The following is an 18,676-nucleotide window of genomic DNA, read 5'->3' on the forward strand; positions in this document are numbered from 1 at the left end:
CCCGGCCCCGCATCCCGGGGGGAAATTGGGGTGGACAGGGGGAAAAAAGGGGATAACAGGGCTGGAGAGGGGGTGTGGGGCTGGCAGACACCCCCTGTGTTCCCCAGGGGTTCGGGGGAGAGCGGCGGCTCCGAGGCTGTCACGAACGTGAAGTCGGTGCTTGGCGAGGAGGGAGGAGGGGGAGGATGCTCGAGCGTTTTCCAGAGTGCCTTTTTCTTCGTTATTTATTTATTTCCTTAAGCTCTGGTGTCATGTTCGAGTTGTTTTCCTTGTCCCTGGATCTGAGCATCATTAGCAAGATAATGAAGTTCCCGAATGTGGCGTTAAGTGGCTGCATTCCCATTCCTCCCTCCCTTTTCCCCATCTTGCCTGCAGCTCCAGGGACCGGCGTACCGGGAGATGTTAAAACAAAAACAAGGGGAGGTGCTGCTGGTGATGGGGGAGAAAAGGGGCTCTGCCAGCCCTGCCAAGCCCCCCTGTTGGCTCTGGGGAGGGGGGCACAGCCTTTCCCACCTCCAGGATGCCCCTGGACCAGTCCCACCAGTATCAGGACAAGGCACAGACAGGGAAAAGGGAGAGGAGGGGGGGGGGGGGTTCTGTCGTGATCCGTGTTTGCAACAAAATTCGCCTCATCACAAGAATTGTGTCAATAGCATCAGGTTGTTTATGGGGGGAAGGGGAGGGGTGAGTAACAGGAATGTGTGTGAGAGAGAGAAATGGGGGTGGGGGGCTCGTTCTTTATCAAGAAACTATCAAAAATAAACGCGCTGTGGGGCTGGATGCCGGGTTTGGGGTGGGTAACACAGCATCCCCCTCTTCCCTCATCCACAACACCCCCCTGGCCCGGCATCCAGCGAAGGAACAAAGCTCCGGGAACGATTAATCAAGTGGCTTAATAAAAAAAAAAAAAAAAAAAAAAAAAAAAAAAAAAAAAAAGAAGTATAAATCCCTGCGGGCTGCGTGGTGCTGGTGGTGCTGCTGCTGCCGAGGAGCTGGCTCTGAGACAGCCACCGGGAGGGACGCGCCAGCCCTCCCCTGCTCTCCTCTCCTCTCTTCTCCTCTCCTCGCCTTCCCTCTCCTCTCCTCTCTCCCCGAGCTGCTGCCACACTTGGTTCATTCCAGCTGCAGAAGCTCAGAGCCTTCCATGCGGTGGGATTTTTTTTTTCCTCCTCCCGGGCTGAGAAAAAAAAAAAATTAAGGGGAAAAAAATATATAAATCAAAATCACAAGCCTGACCCGCTTCCCCTTCACCTCCCCCTTCCTCCTTCCTTTCTCCTCTTCATCCAGCCGAGCCGAGGACTATCCCAATCGCCGAGGGGAAGGAAAAAAGGGGGAAAAACCCAAGAGCGGCGAGCAGCGGACCCCCAGCACGCCCCATTGGTGCCGCTGCCCTTTGACATGCAACCTTGCTTGGCATGGGACCGGCCGGGATGCAGCTGCAGCTTCGGGAGGCACTGCTGGCAGCTGGGCATGGTGGCACTGCTGGCGGCCGAGGGCAGCGCCTGGAGCCGGGCACTGCTGCTCTCGCTGGGGCTGCTGGCAGGATCGGCCATGGGTGAGTGCCGCGGGCAACTTCGGCCGGGGAGCTCCGGGTGCAGCGCCGGCTGAGCGGGGATGGAGCGGGGATGGAGCCCGGCAGGGAGCGGGGTGCGGGGGGTGGCACTGGAGGGGTGGCAGTAGGCTGTGTGGTACCGGGGTGGTGGCATTGGGGTGTGTGGCAGTGAGGTGATAGCAGTAGGCTGTGTGGCACTGGGGTGATGGCATTAGGTGGTGGCACTCGCTGGAGTGGTGGCACTGAGCTCTGTGGCACTGGGGTGGTGGCACTGGGGTGATGGCAATAGGCTGTGTGCTGCTGGGGTGATGGCACTGTGGTGATGGCACTGGGGTGGTGGAAATAGGCTGTGTGCCACTGGGGTGGTGGCAGTGAGGTGGTGACTCTGGGGTGTGTGGCACTGAGGTGATGGCACTGAGCTGTATGGCACTGAGGTGATGGCACTGAGCTGTGTGGCACTGAGGTGGTAGCAGTAGGCTGTGTAGCACTAGAGTGGTGACACTGGGATGATGGCAATAGGCTGTGTGCCACTGGGGTGGTGGCACTGAGCTGTGTGACACTGGGGTGGTGGTAGCAATAGGCTCTGTGGCACTGGGGTGGTGGCACTGGGGTGATAGCAATAGGCTGTGTGATGCTGAGGTGGTGGCACTGAGCTGTGTACCACTGGGGTGGTGGCACCGGGGTGGTGGCAATAGGCTGTGTGCCACTGGGGTGATGGTACTGGCATGGTAGCAATAGGCTGTTTGGCACTGGGATGATAGCACTGTGGTGGTGGCCCTGAGGTGCTGGCACTGGAGTGGTGGCACTGTGCTGTGTGGCACTGGGGTGGTGATAGCAATAGGCAGTGTGGCACTGGGGTGCTGTCACTGTGCTCAGTGCCACTGGGGTGCTGGCACACTGTGCCCTGGCACCTCTGAGGGTGTTTGATCCAGACTCCGGAGCTGCATCCTCCAGGAGCAGCAGTTTTCTCCCAGCGCTGCCGTGTGAGAAGGGCTCTGGCTCTCCATGATCTCATTCCCCTGCTCTGCTGGGTCAGGTTTGGGATGAGCTGCTTCAGGAGCTGCTGATGTGCAGCATGACTGTGAAAAATGCCAGCACTGCTCTCCCCTCTGCCTTTCCCTGGCATCTCAATTCAGGATTTCACTGCCCTGCTGCTTGCCCACAGCTGATAGAACAGATTTCTGGATGCCTTGCATGAAGATGGAAGCACTTTCCTCCTTTTCCTCCTGCCTTCCCACTTGAATATTTCTTATATATGAGCTGGCTGGCCTCAGCAGCCTGGTTTTTATGAAATATGCATGGTTGGGCTTGAAAGCAGAAGAAGACTTGAATTTGGGGGCAGTTTGCTTTGTGTCTCCTGCCTCATTTCCACAGCTGCCCTTGCAGCCAAAGCAGATCCAGGGAGTGAAGTTTATTTCTGGTGTAAACAGCAAATATTTAGGGACTGTCCTTCTGTGTGTGTAGGAGGGGGAAGAGTGGGAGAGCTTGGCAGTGGCTGCTCTCCACACTGTGCAGTGCCCCCATTTCCAAGTTTCCAAGTCCTGTTGTCTTGTCTGCTGTATCCTAGGCTGGAGGAATGTGTGTTTGGGTGTTGATATGTATGAAAGCTCCTTGGCTTTGGGGTTTTTGTTCTTTTGGGGTTTTTTTTTTTTTTTGGAGGAAAAACTTTATCTGGAATGCAAGGCTGATTTTATTATGTAAGGCAGGTTTCCTTTCAGGGGCTGGGGGATGAGGATTAACTGCTGCTCCTGAGCACTCTTGCAGTGGAGCTGAACAGTTCTGCTGACTGGGAGCATCTGTTAGGAAAGGCTGCAAACCCACCCAAAACAACCTACAGGTCCTTAATAAAGGCTGAATATTTATTTTGGTGGCTATTTTTCATCTCTCCAGCATGAACATTCAGCCTGTGCACGGAGGAAAACCCTTCCAGCAGCTTCTGTTGAGCTTTCCTCATGTGAGCACACTGATGGAGAGATACCTAAATCTCAGATTTACTCTACCAGGGGCTTACAGCTTTTTCTCTTCTTCTGAGCTGTCTGTGGCTTACTCATACTGGATCTTCACTCTGTACCTCACTGAGCATTTAATCCTTTCTTCTCAGGCCCCTGCTCCCTCCTGTCTGCATTCTGAGCTCTCTGTTCTGGATCCTTCAGCCAGAGGTTGCTGCTCTGGGTTGTTTTGCTTTGTGAGCAGAAGACCTGCGAAAGCTTTTTAGCCCTCGGATGGTTTTTTATCTGCATCAGAGCCGGAGGCATTGATCAATAAGTCCCCTCTTTAGATAGTGAAACCCCAGCAAGGATGTTTTAGTGAGAGCAGGGTGCCAGCTCGGGCGTCAGTGCCTGGTGCTGGGTGGGCAGAGAGGGAGGGGAGGCACCCACCCTTTGCAGGGTCACCGTGGGTCTGGGGTGCAGTTCCTGGCAATGATTTCAGCCTGTTCTGAATGTGCTGAACCCCTGTGGAACAAAGTTCCAAGAGCTCCAGGCTCTCCCGTTCCGGGGCCGTGCAGGGAGCAGTAGCCAGGAGCTCCCATAGTGTGGCAGCAGAGCTGTGTGCGTGGAGCCATCAGGCAGGAGTTCACAGAAAAAGGGGGAGAAACCCTCCTTCCATCGCATCAGCTGGGCCCTGCCTGCCCAGAAACGTCCTTCTGAAAGCCAGCACGGGGTTTGGGCTGCCCTCAATTGCTGCCATGTCCCAGGGCAGGGTGATGGAGCTTCTCTTGGGGGAAGGATGGAGCTGGAGTGGAGAGAAGGTGGTGCCGGGTGGTGGGAGCTTCATTGTGGTCATGGGAGTGCTTTGTGAGGTTGTCCCTTCCAGTCTGGAGTTTATTTTGCCTATGGGAGGTGTTTTGTGTTAGGAAAATTAATCCACAAACACCAGAGGATTGTGCCCAAAAAGGAGACCAAGGAGTCCTGGAACTTTATTCTGATAAAGGGAGAGGCCATGGGGCATTGCCATGGGATTTCTTGAGAGAAACCCTGCTCCCATCGCATCAGCTGGGCCCTGCCTGCCCAGAAACGTCCTTCTGAAACCCAGCACGGGGTTTGGGGTGCCCTCAGGTGCTGCCATGTCCCAGGGCAGGGTGATGGAGCTTCCCTTGGGGCAGGATGGAGCTGGAATGGAGAGAAGGTGGTGCCAGGTGGTGGGAGCTTCATTGCGCTTATGGAAGTGCTTTGTGAGGTTGTCCCTTCCAGTCTGAAGTTTATTTTGCCTATGGGAGGTGTTTTGTGTTAGGAAAATCCATCCACAAACACCAGAGGATTGTGCCCAAAAAGGAGACAGAGAAGTCCTGGAACTTCATTCCAGTAAAGGGAGAGGCCATGGGGCATCCCCTGGGATGTCTTGAGAGAAACCCTGCTCCCATCGCATCAGCTGGCCCTGCCTGCCCAGAAACGTCCTTCTGAAACCCAGCACGGGGTTTGGGGTGCCCTCAGGTGCTGCCATGTCCCAGGGCAGGGTGATGGAGCTTCCCTTGGGGCAGGATGGAGCTGGAGCAGAGGGAAGGTGGTGCCAGGTGATGGGAAGTTCATTGTGGTCATGGAAGTGTTTTGTGAGATTCCTCCTTCCAGTGTGAAGTTTATTGTGCCTGTGGAAGTCCTTGGTATTAGGAAAATCCATCCACAAACACCAGAGGTTTGTGTCCAAAAAGGAGACAGAGGAGTCCTGGAACTTTATTCCAATCAAGGCAGAGGCCATTGGGCATCCCCTGGGGTCTCTCCAATTTTTGGAGGACGCAGCCTCCTTTATATCCCAATTTCCCAGCTGCATTTCCCTTCTCTCTTTCCCCATTTCTCAGGTACTTGAGAGGTTCAGACTGCCCAGAACTCCTGATCCCAAAGATTCCCCTCTAATGTACAACTCTCCCTTTTAATTTTTGATTCTTACAGAGTTGAGGGCTTTTTCTTCCCCATTGTTTCTTTCATATTCCTCAGCAAACCTAAAGTTTATTTGTAAAATCAAATATATTTTTCCATTCACCAATCTAGTGAAATCCTTCCCAATGTTTCTTTTCTCTGCCAGTGCTGGTTTTATCTCCCAGCAGCCCCACAGCTTGTTTGGAAAGACAAATCCACCGTTCCTCTCATTTGTGAGGTTCCTCCCTCCAGTTTGAAGTTTATTGTGACTGTGAAAGTGCTTTTGTGAGGTTCTCCCTTGCAGTTTGAAGGCTGCAGTGATGGTTTCACAGGGATAGGATGGGCTGAGGGCTCTGGATTTTCCTTTTGGCTGTGGGTTGGTGGTGAGACCTGCCTGGCCTCTGGAATGTGATGGTTGTGGAATTCTGTTTGTTGGTTCTGGAATTCTGTCTGATGATTCTGGAATTCTGTCTGTTGGTTCTGGAATTCTGTCTGTTGATTGTCAGTCCGGTGGGCACAGCAGTGCTGCTCTCACCCCTTTCTGGTATTTTCTGGGGAATCAGCTGCAAGGTGAATCAGGGGCATGTGGAGGCCCCGTGGGTGTGGATAAACACAGATAAAACACATTTTAACGGCCTGTTCTCAAAGGGTCTTGACACCATTATTTACACACTGTGCTTTATTAGTAGCACCTTGCTTGGTACTGGGTTAAGGGAGGATGCAGCAGCTTGAAACAGCAACTCATCAGTTTTAAAGCCCTGTAATTATTATTTTTTCTCGATGGAAAACAGTTTTTTCCCAGACTTCTCTTCTAAAGCTGTTTATGAATTTTGTTTGTGATGGATTTGTGTCCCAGGTGTGGCTGAGCGTTGACCAGGGGACGTCAGTGCTGTGGGATGAGCAGAACTGAGCATTCCTCACTTCTCTGCACCCAGGGAATGGTTCCTGCTCTCAGCCACTTCCAGCAGCATTCCAGGGATTTCCAGCCATGGAATTATTGCTGCCCTTCTCAGCTTTCTGAGAGCCCAGCTGGGTGGGAAATGCCAAATTTCACAGCTGTGCTTCTGTTCCTGCTGCTGCCCTCCCAACCCCTGCCAGAATTTGGCCTGGATCTTGACCAGAGGAAATTGTTATGATAATGTTGAGGGTTAGTTGGGGGCAAGGTCAGGCAGCCTTAACTGGTTTTGAGCCCGTAGCATTGCAAGCAAAGTCTTTTAAACTCCATTTTTATCAGGAGTATCCTGAGACACGGGGCTGGAGTAATTTTTCACAGGCTTTAGTGAAATTATAACAAAGCTCTGTTTAGCTGAGTGGATTTTAAATAATACTTCTTTACTCTCCTCCATGTTTCCAGGCATTGGGAGGTTCAGAAACACCATGAATAGGCCTAAATTTAAATTAGGCTTTTTTTTTTCCCAACAGAAAATAGAGCAAATTCAAATGGAAGGGGAGAGATAAGACTTTAAGGGCTACAAAAAAAAAAAAAAAAAAAAAGGGAAATGATTAAGTAGTAAAGATTCTCTAGTGCTGGAATTGTTGAGTGCAGCATTGAGCTGTCTCTTTGACATGCACAGAAATGTCAGAGGTGCTGGAATCCCATTGATTGGCTCCAATATCCAGTGAGGAATGATGGGAAGGGAAAGGGAATCAGGATTTAAGGGGAGTTTAAACCGGGTGAGGCTTTTTTTGCTCCACCTGGGAGGAGGTGGAGCAGCTGGTTTTGGTGTGTGAATTATCAGCAGTGTCATTTCCTGAGGTGTGAACACCCAAAGTCCCAGATCAGTGAGGTTGGAAAAGCCCGCCCAGGTCACAAAATCCAAGCTGAGCCCAATCCCCACCTTGTCCCCATCCCAGAGCCCTGAGTGTCACATCCAGGCCTTCTTGGACACCTCTAGGTATGAAAATCCAGCACCTCCCTGAGTTGCGATGTCTGACCACCCTTTCCATGCAGAAATTCCTCCTGGATGCACCTGGAGGTGGCACAGGGAACATTGTAAACTATCAACAAGCATTGTGTGTAATTCTGGGGTGAAAGATGGAAAAATCACAGCCCAGAGGGGCTTTTTTCCAGAATTCTGCTTGCCAAGCATGGATTGCCTTAGGAGGACACAAGAAAAAGCCACCAGTGCCACCAGAGCCAGCCTGGTTTGTGTGGGCACCACCTGGGCACGACTGGAGCTGCAACCAAAAAAAAATTTCTCAATCCTTGCTGATGTTTCTGCTTTTTCCTCTGTTAATCTTGGGTGTCCTCAGAAGGCAGCTCCTCTTTCCATCCAACCAGCAGGAAACCTACAGCACCCCATTTCCTGCTGTGTAAAAAGGCTTTTTCCACTCCTCTTTCACTCCTGGGCAGTGAAGTAAACAGGGCAGGAGACTTTTTCTCCTTTTAGTGCCTTTATCAAAAGTGATCAGCTCAAGGTTGGGAAGCTCGATGGGTCTGCAGTCTCCATCTCTTCTGGGGTGAAGAAGAGGAGGAAGAGAAGGAAAATGCAGCTTTGTCCACTATAGGGCAGAGCTGGGGGTCGCATCCTCATATGAGTAAACCTTCAGGCCTGTCATCCAGGGTCTTGGCCTGGATGAAGTCTTGCTTAAGGTGAGCGGCCTCAAAGGTTCTCAGCATCTCTGCAGGCCCAGCACTCCATTCCTCACGTCCAGACATCACTCTGATCTCTTAATTCTGTATTGGCTCATTGTTTTTGGGGCATTTTCGGTGAGTTTGATGAGGTTCCTTCCCATGGCATGCTGGTCTTGAGGCTGTTTTGCATCTTCTCTGATGCCTGTGTGGGGAGAAGGACAACTTAGCTTCAGGCAGGGCTATACCAATACAACAGGAGCAATTTAGAAAACGGGCTGGTTATTACAATAACAAATAGGTCAAACTTTATTTTAGCAGCAACTGGTTTAACTGGTTTTGCAACTTTTTTTCCCAAAAAAATTGGCAGAATTTTGTTAATACCAGGTGTAGCCCCGGGTTTCTTAACCCTCAGGCCTGTCATCCAGGGTCTTGCCCTCAGCTGAAGTCTTGCTTAAGGTGAGGGGCCTCAAAGGTTCTCAGCATCTCTGCAGGCTCAGCACTCCGTTCCTCACGTCCAGACATCACTCTGATCTCTTAATTCTGTATTGGCTCATTGTTTTTGGGGTCTTTTCAGTAAATTTGATGAGGTTCTTTCTCATGGCATGCTGGTCTTGAGGCTGTTTTGCATCTTCTCTGATGCCCGTGTGGGGAGAAGGACAACTTAGCTTCAGGCAGGGTTATACCAATACAACAGGAGCAATTTAGAGAACAGGCTGGTTATTACAATAACAAATAGGTTTGACTTTATTTTAGCAGCAACTGGTTTTGCAACTCTTTTTTCCCCCAAAAAATTGGCAGAATTTTGTTAATATCTGGTGTAGCCCCGGGTTTCTTAACCCTCAGGCCTGTCATCCAGGGTCTTGCCCTCAGCTGAAGTCTTGCTTAAGGTGAGGGGCCTCAAAGGTTCTCAGCATCTCTGCAGGCTCAGCACTCTGTTCCTCACGTCCAGACATCACTGTAATCTCTTAATTCTGTATTGGCTCGTTGTTTTTGGGGGTCTTTTCAGTAAATTTGATGAGTTCTTTCTCATGGCATGCTGATCTCGAGGCTGTTTTTCATCTTCTCTTATTCCCCCTCCATGTCCCCTCCACCTACCTCTGGGGAGAAAGACAACTTAGCTTCAGGCAGGGTTATACCGATATAAAAGAAGCAATTTACAGAATGGTCGGTGATTACAACAACAAACAGGTAGAACTTTACTTTAGCAGCAACTGGTTTTGCAACTCTTTTTTTTTTCCCCAAAAAAATTTGGCAGATTTTTACTTACAACGGGCAGAGCAGTGGGTGCTCCAGGAGGTGCTGGAAGTCAGGGAAGGAGGCAGGAGCAGGAGGGCCTGGCCAAGGTCACCCAGCAGGAGCAGCCTGGATGTCACTCCTGCGTCATCCCACGCTGAGCACCAGCACGGGGATGTGATGCTGCAGCTCCTGAGGTGCTTTTTGAGAAGCCTCCCTGCTGCAGATGAGCTTGGAGCTGTGTCTGTGCAAAGGCATTTTCACAGTGGTTACACCGGAACAGAACAATTCCTGCATCCCATTTATCAAAATGTCTGTGATTCCCATTTCCAGACAGATAAACCAACGGTGAATCTCAAATAAAGGTGTCTTTGTCCAGAACGTTTTAACACAAAAGGAAGGGAAGATTTGTTCCCCTGACCTCTGGGATGGGAAGTCTGTTCTGCCCTGCTGAAATGGCTTTATTTGGGTTTCATCCACCTGCCTTGCTGCTTTGTTTCAGCGGAACATTCTACCTGGTGCTCAGCTGTCACTTCAGTGCAGAGCAGGGCACGGTCACGGGCTGGTAATCCCAGCCCCAGCTGCATGAGGAGGCGCAAGGAGGGCTGGAATAGCCAAGAAAGATGAGTTAATCACAGGCAGAGAATTAACCACAACTGGGGATTTGCTGCTTCAGTGCTCTGCTGTTATTTGGACACTCCCCTGACTCGCAGGAGTTGTCAGAGCCCAGTTCCTGCTGCCTCCCCTGGCTGGGGGCACTGGGGGATCTTCCCTTCCCCATCCCTGTGTGAAAAATGCATTTTTATAACGGGCCTTTCACAAATATTCAAATGAATATTATATGTGTTATGTTAGAAAGTTAATCTGTATTAATTTTTTTAAGTAGTGTGTTAAATATAGTTTTAGGTTATAATGTTAAAATAGGAACTATGTCTGTGGGGTGTTTTTTTTAAAGAAAAAATATCCTACAGACATGAGGTACTTGCACCAGATAGCAGCCACAGGACACCTAAATCCTCCAGAGAAAAAGAATTTATTGCTCTCTTATTAGAAGAAATTAACTTTTTTCCATGTCAGGATTAAGAGGAAGAACTTGACACTGCCCAGACAGAATCCTGTGTTTGAATGGAATTTATGCATCATGGATGAGGTGTATGAATATGCAACAGGCTGTTGATTTTAAGGGTTAATCCTCTGTTAATTTGGGTCCTTTTTCAGGCTTATTTTGCCCAGAAAGAGGTACCTGGACTGTCCATAACTCTTTGTTTTCACTGTCTCAAATTCTCCTAAATCCTAATTGTCCACATTTTTATTCCTCTTATTATATTCCTATTTTTATAACCATTTTATTACCATTGAACTTTAAAATTTTTCAAAAACAAGTGATTGGCGTTTTTCACACCTACAACAGGGATAAACAGAATTTGCAAAATGATTTACAGATTTATTCTGCAGAGAGAGATCTTGGGATGTTTGTGAGGAGCTTTCAGCAGGTACAAATTGCACGAGGTTGATTAACTGCTCAACTTTTATGTGCTCTTGGTTCTCTCCCTTGATTGCATGGAGGGAATTCAACCATTTCATGTACAATTTGGGATTAATTGTGAATGACATTTTGAGGTGAAAGTTGTCTGTCTGCCACTGAACTTCAAGCCGTATTGTCAAAAAAAGTCAGGAATAAACCCAAGCGCAGTTTCTGTTGCAGGAATGATTTGCACAGCTCCTGTAATTTGCACAGAATTTTGTATTTTCCATATCTTTAGATCCATGTTTTATGCAAAGACTGCAGCTTTTAAAAGCAAAGTGTGCTCACCAGAGATGGGGAGGTGTGCACTGAGAATTTGCCAGATGCATCAGGGAATTGGATGCTGGATTTTGGCACAGAGGATGCTCTGGACCTTCTGAATTTAACCTGCCACACACTCTGCCTTTGAAGCAGTTCCTTAAATTATGTGAGCTCCAGCTTCTTGCCTATGGAGGGGGAAAAGCAGTGCTGTACTAATAGTATTATCTAATTAATTATGAAGATGAATGCCTGCAGGATGGCAGAGATCAAATGGAGAACTTGTTTCCTTGTTACGGTTCCTGTTATTTATCAGCAGTTTATCAATATTTTGTTTAGTTAATTTAGTGAAAGCAGAGTTTGAAATAAGATTTTTTTTTTCCTGGTGGCGTTTATGTCATTACTTTTGGAGTTGCATGGCTTGAGGTGGAGTTTATTTTCTGGAAAAACGAGAGGAGTGGGATTTTAGGCACAGGAGGAGTGGGATTTTAGAGACAGGAGGAATGGGATTTTAGGCACAGGAGGAATGGGATTTTAGGCGCAGGAGGAATGGGATTTTAGGCACAGGAGGAATGGGATTTTAGGCACAGGAGGAATGGGATTTTAGGGACAGGAGGAATGGGATTTTAGGGACAGGAGGAGTGGGATTTTAGGCACAGGAGCAATGAGATTTTAGGCACAAGAGCAATGGGATTTTAGGCACAGGAGGAATGGGATTTTAGGTGCAGGAGGATTCGGATTTTAGGGACAGGAGGAGTGGGATTTTAGGGACAGAAGGAATGGGATTTTAGGGACAGGGGGAGTGGGATTTTAGGGACAGGAGGATTGGGATTTTAGGGACAGGAGTAATGGGATTTTAGGCACAGGAGCAATGGGATTTTAGGGACAGGAGCAATGGGATTTTGGGCGCAGGAGGAATGGGATTTTTGGCACAGGAGGAATGGGATTTTAGAGACAGGAGGAATGGGATTTTAGGCAGAGGAGGAATGGGATTTTAGGCACAGGAGGAATGGGATTTTAGGCACAGGAGGAATGGAATTTTAGGCTCAGGAGCAATGGGATTTTAGGCACAGGAGGATTGGGATTTTAGGCACAGGAGCAATGGGATTTTAGGCACAGGAGCAATGGGATTTTAGGCACAGGAACAATGGGATTTTAGGCACAGGAGGAATGGGATTTTAGGCACAGGAGGAATGAAATTTTAGGCACAGGAGGAATGGGATTTTAGGCACAGGAGGATTGGGATTTTAGGCACAGGAGGAATGAAATTTTAGGCACAGGAGCAATGGGATTTTAGGCACAGGAGCAATGGGATTTTAGGGACAGGAGGAGTGGGATTTTAGGAACAGGAGCAATGGGATTTTAGGGACAGGAGGAATGGGATTTTAGGCACAGGAGCAATGGGATTTTAGGGACAGGGGGAGTGGGATTTTAGGCACAGGAGCAATGGGATTTTAGAGACAGGAGGAATGGGATTTTAGGGACAGGGGGAGTGGGATTTTAGGCACAGGACGAATGGGATTTTAGGCACAGGAGGAATGGGATTTTAGGCACAGGAGGAATGGGATTTTAGGGACGGGGGTGTGGGATTTTAGGCATGGAAGCAATGGGATTTTAGGCATGGAAGCAATGGGATTTTAGGCATGGAAGCAATGGGATTTTAGGCACAGGAGGAATGGAATTTTAGGCACAGGAGGAATGGGATTTTAGGCACAGGAGGAATGGGATTTTAGGGACAGGAGCAATGAGATTTTAGGCACAGGAACAATGGGATTTTAGGCACAGGTGCAATGGGATTTTAGGAAGTTTGCTGAGGAGCTTTGTGCTGGGGTGTGGTGGCTCACATTGGGTCACATCCTGTCCCCAGTCCTTCCCTTTCCATGTGTTTAAATCCATAAATTCCATCGGAATTCTCCCCTCCTCTCACTGCTGTGGGCAGAGGAAGCTCTGCACCTTGCAGGGGCTGTGGAGAGCTGCTAAACTCAGGGGTACAGAAAATTGCAGCTCATTTCTCCTCTGACAAAAGGCACAATTCAATGTTCCTTTCCCCTTTATCCACCAAATAATAACACCCAGAAAAAATCCATTTCCTCCTGGAAAGGGGAGGAAAACATCCCATCCTGCAGGAGGATAATGGAGCTGGTGCTTTTCCAGAGGTGATGCCATTTTTAAAGATGCTCCTTGCATCCCACAGCATATTGTTTATATCCCTCTATTGTTGTTTTGTCTCCATTAGGGAAAGGTTAGGCACAATCCTGGACACTGGGCAGCTGTCAGCAGCATTCCCAAGGGGCTCTCATTAAAGTTAAGCACCACTTGGGCTGTTAATATTAAAATAAGGTTCACCTGCTGGATTAATGAAGGGTTTGAAGGATGGGGAGTTTGTCCCTCATTGTGTGGGGAATTTTTTTTTCCCAGAGATGCTTTAGGATTTTAGTTTTTCTATTTTTCATATATTTGTAATCCTGAAGTTCTTTAGAACTCTGAACTCCACATGCAGTGTGAGCTGCTGCTTTCCCATTTTGGGCAGACACAATGTCATGGTTTGGCATGAGAGATATTTAGGGAAGCGATGCAAACCTCAAAACCTCAAAATTCAACCTCAAAACCACTAAACCAAACAATTCCTCTCCAGGCCTGGCAGTCAAGGACCCCTCAGGCCCCAAGAGATGGAAACAAAAGTGAGTTGGGGGCAGCAAATTTGGGGTCAATGATTTCATTACCTAAAAGTGTAATTGGAATTAATTAACCCCCCAATATATCCCTCTTTTGGATGGGATGGGATTTAAGGTCTCTTTTGGGTGGGATGGGATTTAAGGTCATTTTTGAATGGGATGGAATGGGATTTAAGGTCTCTCTTGGATGGGATTGGATAAGGTTTAGGGTCTCTTTTGGGTGGGGTTGGGGTTTAAAGTCTCTTTTGGATGGGATAGCATGAGATTTAAGATCTCTTTTAGATGGGATGAAATTTAAGGTCTCTTTTGGATGGGATTTAAGGTCTTATTTGGATGGGATGAGATTTAAGTATCTTTTGGATGGGATGGGATTTAAAGTCTCTTTTGAATGGGATTGGATGAGATTTAAGGTCTCTTTTGGATGGGATGAGATGGGATGAGGTTTAAGGTCTCTTTTGAGTGGAAATGGATGAGATTTAAGGTCTATTTTGGATGGGATTGGATGAGGTTTAAGGTCTCTTTTGAGTGGAAATGGATGAGGTTTAGGGTCTCTTTTGAGTGGAAATGGATGAGATTTAAGGTCTCTTTTGGGTGGGATTGGATGAGGTTTAAGGTCTCTTTTGGATGGGATGGCATGAGATGAGATTTAAGGTATCTTTTGGTGGAATGAGATTTAAGGTCTCTTTTGGATGGGATGAGGTTGAAGATCTCTTTTGGATGGGATGGAATGAGGTTTAAGGTCTCTTTTGAGTGGAAATGGATGAGATTTAAGGTCTCTTTTCACCCCAAGCCATTCCAGGATCCTGTTTTTAACTTTTCCCTGGTGTCTCCCTGACCCAGGGCCCTTCTCCCTGGCACGGGCAGGGCTGGTTCTGACCCTGAGCAAGACTAAAGGCAGAAAAACCCACCCTGCAAGGCCCCTGCTGGTGTCACCTCTTGGTAAACACCTGCACTTCTTCCTCCTGAATTAACCAGATTCATTTAGCAAGAGCAAGTTCATTTTGCTGGATTTCAAATGCCGGCTTAGGGGAGGCTCTGTCATTTGTTCCTCCTGGGAGCACTTCCCAATCTTAAATTAGAGAACAAATGATGACCTTTTTTTACCCAGGAGTCCAACACTGAGGGCTGTTACGAGGAGTTTTTTGCCTTTTTTCTTCCATGAAATGCAGTTAGCAAATGAGACTTTTGACAAAAAATCCCCAATTTGAACGCAGAAGTCGATTCAATTCACCCCCTGTTAGCTCCTTGATTGAGAGCTATGTAGATTGAAGAAGAAAGGTATTGATCTGCTTTGGGGATTGAAAACTAAGATGAAGTGGAATATGTCTGTGGGTGAAAATGAGGTTTTAAATGGATGGAGGAGGCGAGAGAAAAATAAAACACAGTGTGATGTTAATAGGAAGGAGTTTTGGGTTTCTCTGGTGGTTCTGCAGGGGTGGAGAGGGCACAGGATGCTGAAGTTGTACAAGTCATGGAAAATCAGTGTTTGGCTCTAAATTGGGTCAAATCAGCCCCCAAAAATTCCTGGTTTTGGACTATCAGAGTTCCCAAAATTCTGGTTTTGGGCTATCAGAGCATCCATCAGTTCCCAAATTCTGTTTGGACAGAGGGACATCCCTTGTTGAACAGAGCTGACAGATTTCAGTGCCCGCAGCTGATCTTCAACATCCCCTCCCAACCATTCCACCATTCCCTGAAATAAAAATAGAGATTTTGCCATTGTAAATGGGGAACTCAGGTCTAAATGAACTGAAAAAATCATTATAATTGAAATGTTTCACTCTTTCTCCACATAATCTGCTAGGAGCCTTCTGTAGCTATTATTCTCTGGGGCATGTGACTGGCTTGTTTTTTTGGCTCATTGGGTGAAGTGAATTATTAACTTTTATTTATTAACTTTCCTCTGTACTGTCAACTCCAGGTGACTTTCATTGATTGCTCAAGGTGACAAGGAGGCATTAGGTAATAAATATCAAGTGCTGCAATACTTAAAGGAAGTGAATATGAAAGTGCTGTTAACGGAATCAAGTAAAAATTGGATTTATACCCCTAACAAAAATTCCCGGGAGAAATTGCTTTCTGTTGGACTCTTTTTGTAATTCAAATCCAATCGCACAAGTGTGAGCTGCTGGAATACAATTGCCTGGCAGAGAGAGGGGTTTTGTTGGAAGATCTCAGAGCGCTTGTAAACACACGGAACATTTCACTTGGCGGAGCGTGGGGAGGCGAGGACGGCGGTGCAAGAGTGAGGAGCTTTTAATAAGTGCAGTCTCTGCCTTGTTCCGAGTGATATTTTTAATTTAGCTCAGATCTGGAGGTGTGAGATGCTGGGGATGGCAGTGGGTGAAGTGGTTTCTTCTGTTTTGGCTGCTGCAGAGATTCTCTGGGTCCCTGAGGGATGAAAAGGGCCTGTGGCCTCTCTGCCAGCACCAAAAGGGGATTTGTGTAACTTCTGGGCTTTCAGGGAGTAAAAAAAAGCATGAACATACAAGCTGGTTCATGAATTGATGTGTAAAATCTAAATTAGAATCCAAAACATGGTGGGAAGGGGGAATAAACCCCATGGAAATCCCTCAGATTAAAAACTTTTCAGTGCAGATTTAGTTCCAAAGGAGCTCGGCCCACTGGGCTCTCTTTAAACCATCAGGATGGAATTGTGGATATTGGGAGAATTCCTATAGCAAAGGATGGAATTGTTGATATTGGGAGAATTCCAAGGGCTGAGGGCTTGGAAATTCTTAGGGAGATGGGATTTGGAGCCCAACATCTCCCTTGGGCCTTGAGGGAACATTGAATTTTACAGCTGGACACAGAGCTCCTGTGGCAAAGGGAACTTTAAGTGTTTAACGGTGACAATGAAAGATTTGCATGAGGAATTCTTTTATTTTGGCTCCACTATGACTTGGAATGGATTTCACCTTGAATCTTCCTTCACCTTCTTCAATTTTTATTTTCTTTTGGTTTTTTTTTTGTTTTGTTTTTTTTTTTGAGATAATCCTAACACCCGAGATGAAAATGCCTTCGAGCCCCCTGGATAAACCATTTAAATGCAAATATTATTTTACCGCAAAATAATTGAAATACAAATTGAAAAAATTTGTTTTGGCGATAATAATTAGCACCTTGTAAATGAGACTGAGTAAAAAAATGCTGCACATGAGTGGGAGTCCATTTGCAGACACTGGGAAAAAAGTTTTTCATCAAATTACCTTCTGTTTTCTGAGCTTCATTTCAACTGGGGGTTGAGATGATCTGTGTCATTTTTACAGATATCTGCAGTGGAGGTGAGAAAAAAAATGAAATCTTTGCTGTGTTCATCTCAGAGAAAAAATAACAGAAAATAACAGTAAAATTTTCAGGTGGTTTCGAATCAGGCTGAACATTTTAATTGAGGCTCTGACTCTCAGGACAAGATCTTCAAGGATATTTAGATGCTAAAATAAGTGGAGACTTGCCCAGGGGGGGTTTATAAAGGAAATTTGGCTGCACAGCTCAGGTGGGGTTAGGAAAGCTCCAGAGGATTATAAAATATTTGTAAACCTGGGGTTCTGAAATTCCTTTGGAAAGGATTTGTGAACTTGGGTTTTGTGGCATTTGTCACAAATGTGTCACCAAGGGGATCAGTCAAAGCCTCCCATCGTCCATCTCAGTGCCTTTACCACATCTTAAACCATATTTTTTTTTGAGGATAAATCTTGGTTTGACAGGAAGAGTGCAGAGGAGCTTTGAGGTCCCTTTGAGGCAAAGCATTCGGCAATTCTGAGGTTGAATCCTCGAAAGCACTGGAGGAGCTGAGAGGCCGCAGAGGGAATTCCCAGAGTGAGTTCCTCACCCCAGAATCTGCATTGTGAAAAATGCCTATTTTATAAAAAAATAGACCAAAAAATGAAAAATTTGAAAAATTTATGAAAAATGAAAACTTCAAAAATTTTCTGATTTTTAATGAAAATATTTTAGATTTTTAATGAAAATATTTTATTGGCTTTTTGCAAATATTAAAATGAATATTATATGTGTTGTCTTAGAAAGGGATGCTGTATTAATTCTCTCAAGTAGTGTGTTAAATAGAGTTTTAGGTTATAACAAAATATTAAAATAGAAACGATGTATTGGGAGGAATGGTGGATTTGTCTTTCCAAACCAGCTGTGGGGCTGCTGGGAGGAAAAGGAACAACGGGAAGGATTCCACTGATTGGTGAATGGAAAAAGATATTTGATTTTACAAATAAACTTTAGGTTGGCTGAGAAATGAAACGACATTGAAAGGTGAAAGAAACAATGGGGAAGAAAGCCCCTAAATTCTGTAAGAATTAAAAATTCAAAGGGAGGGTTGTACATTAGAGGGGAATCTTTGGGATCAGGTGTTCTGGGAAATCTGAACCTCTCAAGTACCTCAGAAATGGGGAAGAAAGCCCCTAAATTCCATAAGAATTCAAAATTAAAAGGGAGAGTTGTACATTAGAGGGGAATCTTTGGGATCAGGTGTTCTGGGGAGTCTGAACCTCTCAAGTACCTCAGAAATGGGGAAAGAGAGAAGGGAAATGCAGCTGGGAAATTGGGATAGAAAGGAGGCTGCGTCCTCCAAAAATGTGAGAGACCCCAGGGGATGCCCCATGGCCTCTGCCTTGATTGGAATAAAGTTCCAGGACTCCTCTGTCTCCTTTTTGGACATAAATCTCTGCTGTTTGTGGATGAATTTTTTTTTTTTTTTTGTGCTCGGGGTGTGGGGTGAATTCTGTGACACAGCTCCAGGATTTCACCAGAATCTGAAGCTGCTGCAGTGCCACAGGGGCCGGACTTGAAATGTGGAACATGTGTACCAAGAAATGGATTTGCTGAGAAGTGGAGAGGGCAGAAACCTGGCATTGTGTTTAAAGTCTTATCAACTGGAGCTGCTTAATTTGATTTTTCAAGCGTTGCTCTTCCTGGGGCGCTCAGGTTTTTTGTTTGCTTGGGGTTTTTGGGCTGTGAATGTCTGAACTCCTTCAGCTCTGTGGAAATCAGTGG

At 46.8% G+C, this 18,676-nt stretch overlaps 1 protein-coding gene across 2 annotated transcripts in view; it reads left to right on the forward strand.

Annotated features, from left to right (window-relative positions):
* Window positions 1–1,015: 1,015 nt before the first annotated feature.
* The window catches only part of CSMD2 (CUB and Sushi multiple domains 2), a 326,447-nt gene continuing 308,786 nt past the window's right edge, over window positions 1,016–18,676 (forward strand). For both annotated transcript variants that reach the window (XM_074555673.1, XM_074555674.1), the window contains exons 1-2: window positions 1,016–1,149; window positions 1,288–1,555. In XM_074555673.1, the coding sequence (XP_074411774.1) occupies window positions 1,399–1,555 (157 nt within the window). In that variant the 5' untranslated portion in view covers window positions 1,016–1,149; window positions 1,288–1,398. The remainder of the gene's footprint in view (window positions 1,150–1,287; window positions 1,556–18,676) is intronic.

This window comes from Zonotrichia albicollis, chromosome 20 (genome assembly GCF_047830755.1).
Source record: "Zonotrichia albicollis isolate bZonAlb1 chromosome 20, bZonAlb1.hap1, whole genome shotgun sequence".
Classification (NCBI taxonomy): domain Eukaryota; kingdom Metazoa; phylum Chordata; class Aves; order Passeriformes; family Passerellidae; genus Zonotrichia; species Zonotrichia albicollis.